A 17440-nucleotide genomic window follows, 5' to 3' on the forward strand; every position below is an offset into this window, starting at 1 on the left:
TCCAGCCTTCAAAAACACAAGAGAATCCACACTGGAGAGAAACCTAAGTAATTGTGTAATGTGTCTATCATGATGATCCATATGGTATTTTAAAGCAATTGTTTATTAAGATTTATTATTGTTTTAAACACATTACATGTATATGAGCATGCTGATTTTGGATTAAGAGGATGGCGATGTGATGATTAATTGCAAGTAAACTTAACATTGTTTGAATGAACTCTTATTTTTAGTAATATCGGAGAGTCTCTTTGGCAACTCAGAGAAGCTGATTTTAGAGATTTCAGAGAGGTTGGATCGGATGAATCCAACAAAAGTCAGTCCGCTGGAATTAACTGTTCTTTATCCAATTAAGGACGGGAACCCCTTTTGTAAATATACCTTACAGGATGGGAACCCCTTTTGGGGTAGTTGTTATTGTACAGTATATAGCAACATTTTTGTCATTTTTGAATAAATATTTTGAGGTTTTCTGAAAACCTATGTCAGGATTTAAAAGACATTGTTAGAATTGGCTTCAGTCCTAAATGGGTTATTTTGCTATGTACATGTCCTTATCGTTTAGCCTACATAAAATAATTCAGTGCACCTTTTTTGTGCACATTGATTTATTTTTATATATTTGTCCTTATTTTGGCTATTATTAGATGCATTTTTTTTTTTTTTATAAGCTTTTTGAAGTTACAATCATACTACATGCTAGTTACATATATACTAATCATAATGTTTATTTTCAACACAGTTTTGAGTGTATAAACATCTCCTTTTGGACATAGTATTGAGATCACAGAATCTTTGGTCGATTGGTCAGCCACTCTGCCCAAATATGTTCTTCTGGGACTGTAATTGATGCATTGTATTATTTCTTGTTTATACTTACCCACAATAAAAACTATTAACCTGACATGTGTTATTTATTGCTAATATTGCTACATTTATTGCAATTCAATGTAACTTAGATATACTGTATGTGTCTTTACAGAGTAGCTTTGATGCCAGGGATCCAAAACACAGCAACATTCGTGATTCCCCTCACTTCACACAAGTGTGATTGTTTTCCCCCATTTCTTGTTGCACTGAGAGATTACCGAACCAAACTGTGATGCCAAATCTGACCAGGCTTTCCAAGACTGCTCGATAGAACACTAACATACATTTTTGGTCAACACCATGAACCCTGAGACGTTGAAGGAAGAGCAGTCTTTGCTGTAATTTACTACAGAGGCTGTCAACATGGTGTATTCCAAGTTAGTGAGTTGTCAATACAGATGCCCAAGTATTTATATGAGGAGACCTGTGAGATGGTCGAGTCATGAATGACCACAGGCCTGTGATCACCAATATTATTGGGGTCAAACACCATCTCCTGTGTCTTTTTAACGTTAGGAATAAGGTGGTTGTCATCACACCACTTTACAAAGCTCTGTAGGCCTACCTCTAAAAAGTAGTCAGCTAAATCCTTGTCCAGAAGGGCTAAGATGGCAGTATCATCCCAGAATTTAATGATGTAATTGTTCGGGTTGCCACTTCTAAGCTAATTTGTTTACAGAGTAAAAATTACAGCTGAGCTAACACAGCCCTGAGGTGCTCCAGTACTCAGGGTTCTGCACTCTGAAATAGTGTTATTCGCACCGACCCTTTGTGTATGTTTAGTTAAAAATGTATTGTGCTAAATGCTGAGCTGAAATCTACAAGAAGAAGGCGTGCATAGGCTTTGTTATTGTCGAAGTGTTTCAAAAAAAAATAGTCCAAGGCCAAGACTGCGTCCTCTATACCCCTGTTAGTCCAATGAACAGCCTACCACTGTCTTCAGCAGACTGATAATGATTTTCTCAAAACACTTCATGACTACTGAAGTCAAAGCGACTGGGTGGTAATCATTATTTTCCTTGCAGCCTGCCTTTTCGGGAACAGGAATTATAATGGAGTCTTTCCAGATGGACGGAACAGTACATGAGTCCAGTGATTTTTGGCACCAAGCCTCCGCTAGCTCCTGACTGCATGAATGCAGCAGCTGGCCACATATCCCATCTGGACCTGAAGCCTGTGTGCAAAAACATTCTCTGGACTTCACGTTGATCCACAGTAATTCCCTGATCACTGTGTATGGGCAGTTGGGCACTACTCCAGGGAAGCATTTTGTTCACGCTAGAAGTCAGCTGTTTCAAACCTTGCATATAAAAGTTGTTTAATGCGTTGGCCTTTTCCTTTTCATTGGAAACACAAAGGCCCTTTGTGGGTGAATATTAATTTAGTAGTCAGAGATTGTAGACGGAGGCACTTGGTCTAAGTGAATATATTTATTTACATCTTGATACAGTTACAAAGGGTGATGCCGTGCACAAGCAGAGATCCGTACGCGGCCAGTTAGCTGAGCCCCCGGCCTATGTAGCCTACATGAAGAACAGCACGTAGCCTATTATTTCACTATATTACATGCTGGAACTCATGCACTTCTAGCTGAGCCTCAATAAGGCCCTGCTCCAAATATAGTGACGACACAGAGTCAATGGTGACAATATATGAGTCCACATACATTATTATAGAACATAAACATAGTGTAACACTGGCACACATGTGGTACTACGTCATAGACAGTATAATACCAGTTTTCGTCCCAACACCTTCTTAGCTGGAGCCATGTTAGAAGAGGAGCAGTAGACCTCAAACTTCTCCTTCTGTTTAGCCTCCCTTATTTTATGGTTAATCTCCTTCTGAAAATTATTCATAGTTACAAGGTCCCCGCTCTTGAATGCCCTTTGTTTCTTAACTATGCATTCTTTAATTTCCCTTGAAATTAATTGGGGTTTATTATTGGGGTACATAGCTGTAGTCATTTTAGTCAACACATCTTTACAGAATGTAATATAGCCTACTCTGCTCATGCAGTCAGTGCAACAAAAACATCCCTTCAACATTTCGATGCCATCGTTGTTAAATATAAATAGTTTTAACCTGTGGTTTACTGCTCTTAAGCAGTGACTTATATGTGGGAATTAAATTAACAACATTATGATCTGCATTGGCCAAGGGAGGTTTAGCCTTGACTGTATAGGCATTCCTAATATTGCCATATAGCATTTATCTAAGATGTTATTACCCTACCTGATGTTATTATGGTACAGCAATACAGATAATATAGGACATGGCATAATAAGGACAGTATACATGGCATTGAATATTAAGGTACACACACACACACACATAGTTAAAACATAAGTATAAAATCACACCGGTGTGAAGTGAGTACTTTTACTTCTACTCCACTACATCTACACTACATACAGACATTTGCAATTAGGAAAGTACATGAAGTTAAATGTCCTCGTTCAACTGTCCATGTTCCTTTTAGTAATAATATTGTTACAAAACAAATTATTTCCCCTATTAGAGGTAGTGATTGTTCTCTTTGGGGACATTTAACGGCATTAATATGAGATTCCACTTTTGAACATCCAGGATGCAAATGCTGAACCGGCCCATCGACACCTAAGATGTATTGAAATTTGAAATGCAAAGTCTGAACAGGTCTAAGTCGCCAGTAGGAGTCCCAAAGGAGAGTGTTTTGGAAGAAAATGTGTTAACTTATTTTTTTTAGTTTTTAATGTACCACATATCTGGAACAAATGAAGTCTCATAAAACAGCAGGTATGCTGCCACTCGTATTTATTCATCACAATTAAAGACTGTTCTGTTTCCAACTGCCTGTGATTATTTCCACTTTCTTTCTCATTTGTTATATTGAAAATGTAACGTGTGTTATGTTTATGTGGCACCAACAAAAGAGTCATTTTTATTTGTGTAATTAGTTTTATTTTTTTATAGTATTGATGATTCATGTGAACAAGTTTAATACTGTGACATACATGTTTGAATACATGAATACATGAATAATATACATGAATAATAGCCACTATGGACAGTAGGGGGCAGTGTCCGTCTGTTAGTATGCTGGGGGAACCTCTAAGGGGGAACCACAGTGTACTGACGTGATTTCCTGCAAGACGCCACGCCATTATCTAATGGATCTTGCCGAGACGACACGTTTCTGTTGTTCATTCCTGTGTCCTGTATTCCAGGTTAGTTATGACCTCAAAACCACTGTATTTGCAACACAAATAATTCCATGAGGAAGATAATTCACTTAGCTTCAGTTTGATGTAAAGATGATGACGTTTTGTGTTTATTTAATGACCGTGTGAAGTAATGCAATGTGGGTTTTATTATTTTTGCTTTGTAAGTTTTGTCAACAGAAAAGATGGTCTCGGAGCAACGTGTGTGCCTCAAAATCACTCTTACCTTGTACAAATGCAAAATCTAAGCTGCTTATTCTTTTGCCCCACTTGTCCGGTGGGTATGCGTCAAACAATTACACTCCGTACGGCCGTATAGTTTTCAATAAAAAGGGTATTTTGATCCACAGGACATTGGCAGCGCCCCTAGCGGCCAGGCTTCTGTTGCGCATTTACAATGGAGAGAAAACCAAGATGGGGCGAAATAATAAGCAGCTTAGATTTAGCATTTGTACAAGGTAAGAGTGATTTTGAGGCACAAACGTTGCTCCCGAGACCATATTTGGGGGTCCCCGCGTTTAGACTCGTAGAGAGATTCATCAGAATCGGGGGGGAAAACCCCTCTACGAGAGTCTAAACGTTTGGGCTAGCCCAGTTCAGTGTCAGTTGTTAGTATTAGCTCTAGGCCTAGTACTGTCTACTTTCTGCTAGCACTTTAGCAGTGCAGCTATAGCCACACACATGTGCCTTGCCATAACAATGCAGTGACCGAATGGTATTTAAGAGTATATAGTATTATACTGTAAAGTAAAAAGAGATGTGAAGAGAAAATATGGGTTATGCTGTAGAATAAGAATGGTGTTGTGGAATGTATTGCAATGACAACATGAATGTTGTATTGTATGAATATTGTTGAAAAGACAAAATAAGAAAATTGAAAAGAAAGAAAGACAGAAAACAGTTTGTGAGTAAATAAATTATCTAATGGATCTGCCCAAGGAGACGACATGTTTCTGTTCATTCCTGTATCCTGTATTCCAGGGTGATCTGTAAACTGCACCTCCGGGTACCCAAACCTGGGACCTGTAACATTTATATTGAATTGCCTTGTTGAAATTTACTATCAAATAATTGTGATAATAATCACGTTTTCGATATGCTTTCATTCTGTTCTTTTAGATTTATGCTCACTTCTGCTTTGACTTTAGTCACATACTAATAGGATGTACTTATGTCCATATGTCAATGCATCATAATTTGGATATAGTTAGATTCATTAAACATGAATCCTACAAATAAATCTCACAGTTAGCAGTTCATCTCTAGCATGTTGCATAGAACATGACCTGGGGGAGGAGCTAGGGGGTGGCGCACATGCAGCCGTTTGTTCCGTTGTGATTGGTGGATAGATGGTTCTATTGTTCTCCTCTTTGGCCAATCAATGCCAAGCAGTAAATGTTTCCAACTCAGGCTCTCTAGTATAAGAAGAGTTTGTAGTTGTCAGTTCTCCACAACTCTTCCAGGATATCAACCATTTCTGATCACTTCCAACTGTAGACTCCAGGCTTCAGGTGAAGATGAACTCTCTTGACACCAGGACCAATTCTGCTCAACAGGGAGGACCCAATGATCACCAAGACCTCTGTAAGTTACTTACTTTGTCTATAGAGCGTCGCAGTCCCTCCCAGAAGGGACGACGAGTGGCCCAGGAAATGAATCGCAATGCATTTTTCCCATAGGCTTTTCTTAAAGTATTTATTTAAAGAATGTTACGCCGCGGACAAAGCCAACTCGGATCGTGACAAATCATGACAATGAACACAATATTTTGGGCCGATCAAATCATTGGAAAGAAGAAAAAAAATAAAAAAATAAAAAAATAATTTGTTTTGTTTTCTTCTTATAAATTATTTGATCAGCCCAAAACATTGTGTTCATTGTCATGATTTGTCATGATTCGAGTTGGCTTTGTCCGCGGTGTAACAGTCTTTAAATAAATACTTTAAGAAAGGCCTATGGGGAAAATGCATTGGGATTCATTTCCTGGGCCACTCGTTCTGAAAGGGGGAGGGACTGCGACGCTCTATATGGGTATATAGGCTACAGCATGTCATAAGGGTGTTTTCTATCTAGTCATTTGCATTTGTTTTGATTTAATATTAGCATTGATTTAAAAGACAACCTTGTTTTTGTATAATTTTCTAAAATGCACAACAATGTAGATTGTAGAAACATTATAAATATCTGGTACACATATTAATTGTGATAATGTCTATGAAGTAGTGCCTACCTCTAAACAATATTTCCTTTGCCTGATTCCAATTCAGTGTTGGATGTGAATGGACAACACTTCTCTCACATGAACAACCTTGAAATGAACCAGATAATTTTCACTGGGGAAAAACCATATGGATGTGATCAGTGTGGGAAACACTTCTCTTTCATGAGCAAGCTTAAAACACACCAGAGAATCCACACTGGGGAAAAACCATATGGATGTGATCAGTGTGGGAAACACTTCTCTTTCATGAGCAAGCTTAAAACACACCAGAGAATCCACACTGGGGAGAAACCCTATGAATGTGATCAGTGTGGACAACACTTCTCTCAAATGGACAGCCTTCAAAGACACAAGAGAATCCACACTGGAGAGAAACCCTATGGATGTGAACAGTGTGGGAAACACTTCTCTCACATGGCAAACCTTAAATCACACCAGAGAATCCACACTGGAGAGAAACCCTATGGATGTGATCAGTGTGGACAACACTTCTCTCACATGGGCAGCCTTCAAAAACACAAGAGAATTCACACTGGAGAGAAACCCTATGGATGTGATCAGTGTGGACAACACTTCTCTCAGATGGGACACCTTCAACAACACAAGAGAATCCACACTGGAGAGAAACCCTATGGATGTGATCAGTGTGAACATCACTTCTCTCTGTTGTCCAGCCTTCAAACCCACAAGAGAATCCACACTGGAGAGAAACCCTATGGATGTGATCAGTGTTTTAAACACTTCTCTCACATGGACACACTTAAAAAACACCAGAGTATCCACACTGGAGAGAAACCCTATGGATGTGATCAGTGTGGACAACACTTCTCTCAAATGAACTACCTTAAATCACACAAGAAAATCCACACTGGAGAGAAACCCTATGGATGTGATCAGTGTGGACAACACTTCTCTCAAATGGACAGCCTTCAAAGACACAAGAGAATCCACACTGGAGAGAAACCCTATGGATGTGAACAGTGTGGGAAACACTTCTCTGAAATGTCAAGCCTTCAAAAACACAAGAGAATCCACACTGGAGAGAAACCCTATGTATGTGATCAGTGTGGACAACACTTCTCTGATTCGTCCAGCCTTCAAAAACACAAGAGAATCCACACTGGAGAGAAACCCTATGGATGTGATCAGTGTGGACAACACTTCTCTCAAATGGACAGCCTTCAAAGACACAAGAGAATCCACACTGGAGAGAAACCCTATGGATGTGAACAGTGTGGGAAACACTTCTCTGAAATGTCAATACTTAAAAGACACCGGATAATTCACACAGGAGAAAAACCCTATGGATGTGATCAGTGTGGACAACACTTCACTCAAATGTCAAGCCTTCAAAGACACAAGAGAATCCACACTGGAGAGAAACATAAGTAATTGTGTAATGTGTCTATCATGATGATCCATATGGTATTTTAAAGCAATTGTTTATTAAGATTTATTAATGTTTTAAACACATTACATGTATATGAGCATGCTGACTTTAGATTAAGAGGATGGCGATGAAACAAATGTTTCCAGATGTGATGATTTATTTTTTGTGACCAACTTTCTTTTTTTTTTTTTAAGAACCCCGGGTTAGCACAGACATTACAGGAGAGGGAAACAACAATGGTGTATACGTATAACATAATACATGTTTATTTTTCCAACCAAAACAAAATGTGGCAACCAGCTGTGATGATTAATTGCAAGTAAACTTAACATATTGTTTGAATGAACTCTTATTTTTAGTATCAGAGAGGCTCTTTGGAAACTCGGAGCTGATTTTAGAGATTTCAGAGAGATTGGATCGGATGAATCCAACAAAAGCCAGTCCGCTGGAATTAATTTAGACTGTTCTTTATCCAATTAAGGACGGGAACCCCTTTTGTAACTATACTTTACAGGACGGGAACCCCTTTTGGGGTAGTTGTTATTGTACAGTATATAGCTACATTGTTGTCATTTTTTAATAAATATTTTGAGGTTTTCTGAAAACCTATGTCAGGATTTAAAAGGCATTTTACAAAGACATGTAAAACATACATGTGCTTATCGTTTAGCCTACATCAAATAATTCAGTGCACCTTTTTTTGTGCACATTCATTTTTATATATTTGTCCTTATTTAGGCTATTATTAGATGCATTTTTGTTGTTTTTTTATAGGCTTCGTGTTCAGCTTTTTGAAGTTACAATCATACTACATGCTAGTTACATAATTATATACTAATAATAATGTTATTTTCTACACAGTTTTGAGTGTATACACGTCTCCTTTTGGACATAGTATTGAGATCACACAATCTTTGGTCGCTTGGTCAGCCACTCTGCCCAAATATGTTCTTCTGGGACTGTAATTGATGCATTGTATTATTTCTTGTTTATACCCACAATAAAAACTATTAACCTGACATGTGTTATTTATTGCTATTATTGCTACATTTATTGCAATTCAATTAACTTAGATATACTGTTTGTGTCTCTACAGAGTAGCTTTGATGCCAGGGATCCAAAACACAGCAACATTCGTGATCGACCCTCACTTCACACAAGTGTGATCCCCCCCCCCCCCATTTCTTGATGGCTGTGGTTTCTTTTTTGAGACCAACGCCTGGCTTTGTGTGTTCCGCTCTATAGACAAAGAACAGTTTATGTCCACACTAATTATCCATAATGTATAAAAGATGGATAACGAGGCCTTTCCGTGGAGGGGTCAGAATACAATTTGGACTTAAACTGTTATTCGTCTACAGTATTCAAATAGTCATCATACAAACAATGACAAATATTAATTAAGGTACAGGAATTGCAGTACAGATAATATAGGACATGGCAAAATAAGGACAGTAGGCTATACATGGTATGGTAACAAGACAACTCACCCCGTTTCTGTTTTCTTCCCCGTGAGGGGTGGGAGAGGCTGGACAGCAGACGGCTGGACTTTGAATTTCTGTAACTATAAACTTGCATGACAGCAGACAGCCTAAGTACAAATATAATTTATGAAAAGCTACTACAGTGAAGTCTGTTCACAGAAGTTGTTTAGATTTTTATTTTAGTAGTTTATTTTAGCCAATGACGGCTTGTTTTGCTGGGTGAAAATCCACTGTTAACATGTGATCTTTATTGCTTGTATTACTGTATGTGTAAACAATGAACTCTTAATCTGAAGTGCCGGAGTGCTACCCGGAAGTGCCTATTACCTGCTCTATAAACGGCTGGCTTCAGTAGTGTTGACAAGCTGAAGGAGTGGAGGTGAGCTGCTGCCTAAGACAAGCTGAAGGAGTGGATGTGAGCTGCTGCCTAAGACAAGCTGAAGGAGGGGATGTGAGCTGCTGCCTAAGACAAGCTGAAGGAGGGGATGTGAGCTGCTGCCTAAGACAAGCTGAAGGAGGGGATGTGAGCTGCTGCCTAAGACAAGCTGAAGGAGGGGATGTGAGCTGCTGCCTAAGACAAGCTGAAGGAGTGGATGTGAGCTGCTGCCTAAGACAAGCTGAAGGAGGGGATGTGAGCTGCTGCCTAAGACAAGCTGAAGGAGGGGATGTGAGCTGCTGCCTAAGACAAGCTGAAGGAGTGCATGTGAGCTGCTGCCTACTCATCTCTTTATTCCCTCTGTATGTCCGACTAGCTCCGTCTAGATTCTTTCTTTATTACTGTAATGGTAACTCTGCTAACATCCATCCTCTCAATTTTCATGGTTGCTGGTACAAAATAAATGACCGTATTTGGATCAAACCAAACCACAGTCAGCTCGAGGTCCAGTTCAATGATATATGGCATGATATGTTGTTGCCAAGTATTGGATGAGATATTTTGTCTCAAAATAGTGGCTTCAAATAAAAAGCTTTAGAATTTTACAATACAAATCTTTAAAGGCTACTCAAAATGAGTTTTCCCTCATACCTGGGACAAATAATCTCCACTTCAGTTGCACTCGCATACACCAAACATTCCAGTCTTATTCATATTCTGCAGGAATTTACAGAAGGGTTTGTTGATGTATCATCCATAGCCTGCTTTACATCGCATTTTATTCCAAAAACAAGGTGAAAATGTTATGCCGTTGCTTAATATTTCCTGCTTTGAGTTGCATGATTTGGTATCCTTATTTTCATTCCACTGACTGGCTAAATATCACACTGTAAAACTGTTGTAATTTAGAGGTAACAGAGAGAGAGAGACAGAGAGAGAGAGAGCATTTTTACTATGGGTGCACGATTATGAAATTATGACAGATCACCGATTATTTGCAGGGTTATATCTGCCGATACCGATTATGACCGATTCCGATATTACAGGATATTATTCTGTATCTCAAAATAAAATATATCACTGCAGGCGTATTATCTTTAACTATCTCAGTTGCAGAATCCTTAAAAAATATTACGTACAAGATGTGATAGTTTGTGTTAATTAAGGTGTTTTATTTACTTTAGTATACTTTACTTTAGTATCCGTATGTGAGAAAGACATTTCCAGGTGCAAGGATATATGTCATGTTGTGTCAATAGCAAATGTCACTTCCCATCAAAGGAAATTATTTGTTTTAAGTTAACTTCATAGTTCAATTTGCCTGATCAAGCAACCAGAAAACACTTGCCAGGATAGACTTTTCTTTAGCAATCTTATAGCAATCATTAATGTCAACCGCTGGGGCGCGTACGGCCACTTCCCCACCCATTACCGCTCCAGTGGATGACGTGAAACGTTGCTGCCCCAATATTGTCATGTCTGCTTTTACATTTTTAAAACCATTACTCTTTAATGTGTATCATGTGTCTAGAAACAAATGGTTCAATTGCCTTAACGGGGTTGTTAAAACTATGCGTGTGTGACCGAGGTAATACGAGGAAAGGCCCAGGACACGCCTGCTATTTGTCAAACTTGGGTGAAATAGTTCCAGTTAGCTTCATCGGGAAACACCTGAGCGAGCCGCAGACAGCAGCTAATGGTGGGCTCATAAAAGACGGCATGTTCCTCTTCAGACCGCGTGTAAGCCGCGCACGCTGTCCGGTGTCCTGGGCGGGAGAAGAGCGACGCCTTCGGAGCTTTGACGAGGACTTTCCTCCTCACACAGCCCGACTCTATCAGTGCCTGCAGAAGTTCCGATACGGCCACTGGCTGCAGGACGTCCTTGTAGTGTTCCAGCAGTGCCTGTCGCGTGAGTCCCGGCCGGGACATGACGTGGAACAGGACGGCCTCCAGCATGCCTTTGCACGCCGGCCCGTTCAGACCACCGTCCTCCAGGCGCCACGGTCGACTGATGAAGCTCACGTCGCCGTTATCGGCTGGTGATGACGTTGAGGGTGGTGCTGAGGGTGAGGGTGGTGCCGAGGGTGAGGGTGGTGATGACGTTGAAGGTGGTGCTGAGGGTGAACCTGCATTGGCAGTGTCTTTGGTCCCAATCCTTCCACCCCCGTGCCAGATGTCCTTCTTCCCTGTTTCTCTCACATTCTCTGTAACCTCTGCTATCTCCGTCGATGCGATGTCTGTGCTTCCCTTGCCCTCACCCCGTCTCTCTTGCTCCTCCGACTCTTCTATGCCGTTTTTCTCTCCGTCAGTCGTCCTCCCTGAGAATCCATCCGCCTCTTCTCTTCTCTTGGCCTCCACAGCCACTCTTTTCCCTGGCGGCTGCTGCTCTTGCTGGTCACGGCCTTCTCTGCATCTCTTGCGGGCGAAGAAAGGATGTTTCCCCTCCTGGGTTGTGTGGAACTGGGGCCCGGGCCCGGACTTTGAGGTCAGAATCCATGGGCCGGCATGACTCATCAGCACCCAACGTGGCCCAAAACCGCCAACTTGCAACACATGACCCTGTTCCTGCAGCTCGTGAACATACTGGTCTAGTTTCCTGGTGCTACCAGGCTGTGTTTCGGCCAGGTGTTTGAGTGCCTGGTACAAGTGCCTTTTACTCATGCCAGTCTCACCCGCCCCATCTAAGCTCCTCTGTATCTCGGCGCAGGCATTCACGTCCTGAGCGGTGTAGCCGTATTGCTGAATCAAACGCACATCACACTCCACAGTGGATGGAGAATCCAGAGAGGGTGGGGGTTGGAAAGAATGAGTCAGTGTGGAAGGCAGCAGAGATGGACCAGATTTGAAGAAGTCCAAAGGTGGCGAGATCTCCGGGTTAAATAGCTGGTGAGCTGGAGTGTCGCGCATCTGCACATTTATTAAACAGGACTCCACTACGATGCTGTCATTGGTGCCAAGGTTATGTAACTGTGCTATGCCCGGACTGCAGTGTCCTCGCATCATGAGGTACTTAGTGTGTGATGCCTGATGACTCTTCAGATGCAACTTATTCCACGCCTCACAGTCATCGGTTTCATTGTTCTCCTCATTATCGTCTTCCTCCAGTGTTGCCATACCCTTGGTGACTTCACTGGCCACCAAGTTGCTGTCCACCATCACCACCTGCTTGGGTATGGAGACGTGCACAGACACTAGTCCTAGAGTCATTAGGCTGAGGAATGCTGCGCAAGCTCCGCCCGGGGAGTCTAGAGAGAACTGAACCATACTCGAAACGTCCTGGGGTTTCTCCGAAGCTTTGGCTGCAGGGCTTGGCGATGCTACCGATTGAGTTTGCTCCTCCAGGTTAGCACGGTCCCCCACATGGTCCTCAGTGGATGAGTTAACTGTCAATGGTATGGTGTTTCCCTCCTTGTCACTCTTGTTGTCTTTCTCCCTGCGACTCTTCCCACCCCCCTCTGCTTTCTCCCCCGGACTTACTTCCTCCGACTCCTTTCCTCTGCCCCCCAACCCCTCTCTCCATTCTGTTTCGTTGTGGAATGCAACGACGGGCCTGTCATCTACTGCCCCGACACCATTCACTGTCCTCATGAACTGGAAGGCATCTGAGCACAACGAGGCAGGGAAGCGCCACAGAAAAGACCTGAAGTATATCTGAGACATCTGGTAGGACTTGGGGAGGACGGGCAGGGCTCGGTTCTTCTTAGGCCCACACGTGTCACGACGGCGGCTGATCACACCCTTCTTACTGCACTGGATGAACACTTGACGTAACACTTCCTTACTGTATTTATTGTAGATGTTGAAGGTCTGGAAGGACTCTGTTGTCTGAGAGCTAGACAACAGAGTGCTCTGCATCAGGTTACTCAAAACGATAGCATGGATGTCGTCTGTACAACCGAGTGAGTCTTCCAAGCACATTCCTTTGCCCTCATCTATGGTGTAAACGTTAAACCGTGAGAAAAGCTCTGCCTTGGTATCGGGGACAGCGATGTTGTCGCGGGAGCTCACGACGGAGCTGAACTTGTGCCTTAGCAGCCTAGTGAACTCGGAGAACGCTGCGGCGCACTCCTGGGGGTCGTCTGGGCTAGTGGGTTTCTTTTCTTCCAGACGTTCCATCAGAAGCCTGTCCTGGTACACCTCGGCCAAACACACCCGGTAGTTCAGCAATGTCTGAGGATTCTTGAGGATGGCGAGCATGTGTCGCCTGACGACCGCGGACGTTTTATCGTCGGGTATCTCAAACTCGGTGTACAGCAGGGCCCTCGCAACACCGTAGGGAAGAAACGGCCTGGTCATCATGCTGTTGAGCAGATGTGAGGCCACGCGGCAGAGCATCATCAGCGATTCCTCCTGTACGGACCATGTGAAGCGCTGTCTCGTCATTTTCTTCAACGACATATGTTCTGATTCATCACGAGCGGGGCTGCACGTCTTTAGCTCTTTTGCCTTCTTGCATGGGGTTTGGACGTCAACCTTCTTGGGTGTTTTCCTCTTACGTGTCCGACCTCCAGCCACCTGCTGGTCCATGCTAGCAGGCTCCTCCTCTGCCACCTCGACGCTTTCCGGTGTGATCCAGTTCCAGTTGCGTTTAAGATGTACAAAGAAGCAGGAATCGAGACCTCCAGCACCTCTACCGTCCCCTGGAATGGAACCGTCATCACACAGCTCATGGGTGCCTTTGAGCAAGTATGCCAATCTCTTGAAATTGTCATGTGTCAAAGGGAGTCCTACGATCCCTCTCTTAGCACGGTTTACTCCCAGCTGTGTATTGAGGGAGACACACATAAGGTCGAACCAGTAGGTTTCCACATCTTTCACAGTGGTGAACGTGTAGCGTCGCCTTTCAAATGGTTTGTCAGGTGGATCTTTGACCAGACAGTAGTGAGGCTCAGAGCTGGTCGTGTCAACAATCGTGGAGGTTTTCTTCAAGTAAACAAATGCCTTCTGTTTTTCCTGGAACGCCTCCACGGGACCAAATTGGAGCAAACCCATATAGGCCAGTCTCTGCAAGTGCTCATGGAAAGACAAGACATGCTTTTGCTTGTAAAGCAGCTGCGATTTCAAAGTACCGGGTAAGTGTCTGACAAGACAGTGTTGCTTCACAGGATCCTTCAGGTACGCTGCCAGCCCATCTACCATGTAGTTTATCTGCACGACCTGAATGAAGATGGAGAGAGGCAAGCAGAGCAGCACATCTTCAATGAGGACCCAGCCTCTGCCAAGCTCCTCGTGTACGGGAACGGGAGGAATGAATCTCTTCCAAGAGATCTCATCCACATACACTCTCAGATCTGCGTGGGTTTCATCTGGCTGAGCCGACATTCCCTCAGGCACAGCCGACGTCCCATCCAGGTGAGGAGGTGTCCCTGCATTCCACCGCTCCCCCGCATGGGAGGCGATACCTTCAGAGGAGGTGGTTTGTCTGGCTGCATCTGCTGAATTATGCGCATCGTTGCCTGGGAATAACGCATTCGAGGGCTCCGAGTGTCCGCATGAGAATGTTTGTGTGGCACCCGCATTAGAGGCCGTTCTGTCCGTGGGAGACGGGCAGGATGTGTGTGTACTCCTGGTGCTCCGCTGGTGTGGGTGCCCATGCAAGAGGTACCAAAGGAAGGTATGGATTGCACGCAGACGTTGCATCTTGGGTTGGTATCCCCAAGCCTTGCTAATTCCTTTGACTGTCGCGGGTTTGAAGTCGACAGGTTTGTCGGCTTTCACGCTCAACTCCTTACCTTCTTTGGCTTCCTTTTTAGCCTGCTGCATATGTGAAATGGAGGAGCTGGAGGTCTGGAAACAAATGTTTTCCATGGCACTCTTCACTATGTCATCATCAGGCTGAATGGAGGGGTGAAGCACAAATTCAACCTTTTTGTTTATTCCATTGCGTATAACAGTGGTAGTGAATATCTTAACCAAACCCTCTCTGGTCAGACTATGTATTATACGTTGGATAGTCTTCTTACACACTTTTGTAGTCATGCCATGCGTCTTCTCTTCGTCGTTGACCATCCTCTGAAGCATGGCAGTTCCCTCTATGATCTTGAGACTGTGGACAGACTCCACGATCATGTTCTTCCTCTTCAGCAGACGGTATGTCTCATGAGGCTGCTCTATCTTACTGGCCTGAGCCTTTTTGGATCGCCCACCACACTCTTGCAGGGATACCTCTGGGCTCATGATGGATACCGCTTGTTTCTCCACCGTGGTTTTGTGTTTTCCTTTGGACTTTGACCCGAAAGGTGAGGATGGTGCATTGGGGATTTGAAGCTTTTTGGGGATTGCAGATGAACTGATCAACTTGTTTCGCTCCTTTGCAAACTGTTTCAAATGGTCACACGTGCTCTCACACTTGTGGCTGATGTATTTGGTGACCCTCTGCTTGCCCTCATCTTCCATGAATGTCTTAACCATGCCAGACCTGTCCAGCACTTTGCATATCATACGAGCCTCCAGTTTAGCAATGTTCATCCTTGAGCCTATGGCCTTCTGCGAAATGCCCATGGTACCAACAGAGAGCACAAGCTGATAGGCCTGAGTGAGGACATCCTGCTCCATGATCCTCCCTTTGGCAGAACAATCCACTGCACTTGTTCCAGCCCCCTCTTCATCATCATCATCAGCATCATCTTCCACAGTCAGTTCCTTCCTAACAAATGGCTTTATCAGTTGAAAACAGCGCACTGTTACTTTAGTCGCCCTTTTGGCGGCGCAAGGACCATCGTTGGGTTGCGTGTCGTCCACGGGAGCATTGATTATCTTGACCAGCTCGGCAGATTGCATGTACTGCTGCACCGACCTGAATGTCCTGTTTGTCACGTTGAGTCGTTCTCGGAGAGAGACTACGGTGGCGAACCGACCGGGTGTCTCCGCTAGAATGTTGGACATGGACTCCATCAAGATGTCATATTTGGTCATCCTGATCACGTGGAAGCGGCCGAGCAGCAGCAGTATGGAGTGTTGCTGCTGTCCACTGTGCGTTCGGATCGCGTACGTTTGCATGGTGACGAGGCCATTCTTCACGAGGGACTTCCGCAAGTAATACAGCTTCTTGGCATCGAAGCCGAGAGAGATCTCCAGGTCTCGCTGTACCTCTCCTTGCCAACGAGCGCGGCCTACGCGTTCCAGGATGCAGTAGGTGTGGTCGGCGAGTTCCAGGTCAGGGTCACCCTGGGGGCCGATCAACGTGCGGAACCTCACCGCCTGCGATGCCACCGCGACGAGCCTTCGGCCGAACCTTCCGAAGGCCTCTTCTAAGCCGAGTAGCGCAGTGCTGACGTCGGAGCGGACAACACCGGTTACGTCTTTCCTCTCTTTATACGACGCACAGGAGCCCTGCACGCCATTCTTCTCTCCCACTGTGATATGGGCCGGGTAGATCTCCGTCCTCTGTCGTTGGTCGAGAAGCGCCTCCCTCGTCTCCATCCCCGTTTCCGGGTCGATGCTTGCGAACCGGTCCGAGAGTAGAACGTCGTCCCTCTCCTTTGGAAGTTCGTAGAAGCTCAAGTCGCCATTGCCGACCAACGCCTTCCAAATAAAGTCCTTGGTGAGCGTGTCTAGTTTGAGTGGAAACGTGGGCGTTCTGCCCTCCAGCCGTATCCACAGGGAGGGAATGGTGATTCCATCCAGACCGTCCAATGCCACCTCATTCTCCACTATGCTCAACGCATCCATAGTATTGGATTGGCAAGTCAAGTATAAGTAGGTCGGATTCGGTTCATTTATTGTAGATAGAAGTCAAGTAAGATTCGGTTTATTGTAGATATCAGCTGAGCGACGCTAACAGCTTTCAAAACAAAATAAAAATAAACATGGCAAGAAACTACTTGGCAGGAGTTCTCTATAGGTATGCTCTAATCGAGCATCTCTGATCATATGGCTTCAACACTCCCCGTTCCA

The 17440-nt window shown here is 43.8% G+C and overlaps 1 protein-coding gene across 1 annotated transcript; it reads right to left on the minus strand.

Annotated features, from left to right (window-relative positions):
• Positions 1 to 11170: 11170 nt before the first annotated feature.
• On the minus strand, positions 11171 to 17215 carry LOC308317971 (general transcription factor 3C polypeptide 1-like; the record flags this gene model as incomplete). Its single annotated transcript, XM_080767318.1, has 1 exon — positions 11171 to 17215. The coding sequence occupies one exon, from the start codon at positions 17213 to 17215 to the stop codon at positions 11171 to 11173; it is 6045 nt and encodes a 2014-aa protein (XP_080623444.1).
• Between the last annotated feature and the right edge of the window lie 225 nt (positions 17216 to 17440).

The sequence above is a fragment of the Protomyctophum bolini genome (genome assembly GCF_963924005.1).
Source record: "Protomyctophum bolini genome assembly, chromosome: 7".
NCBI classification, from domain to species: Eukaryota; Metazoa; Chordata; class Actinopteri; order Myctophiformes; family Myctophidae; genus Protomyctophum; species Protomyctophum bolini.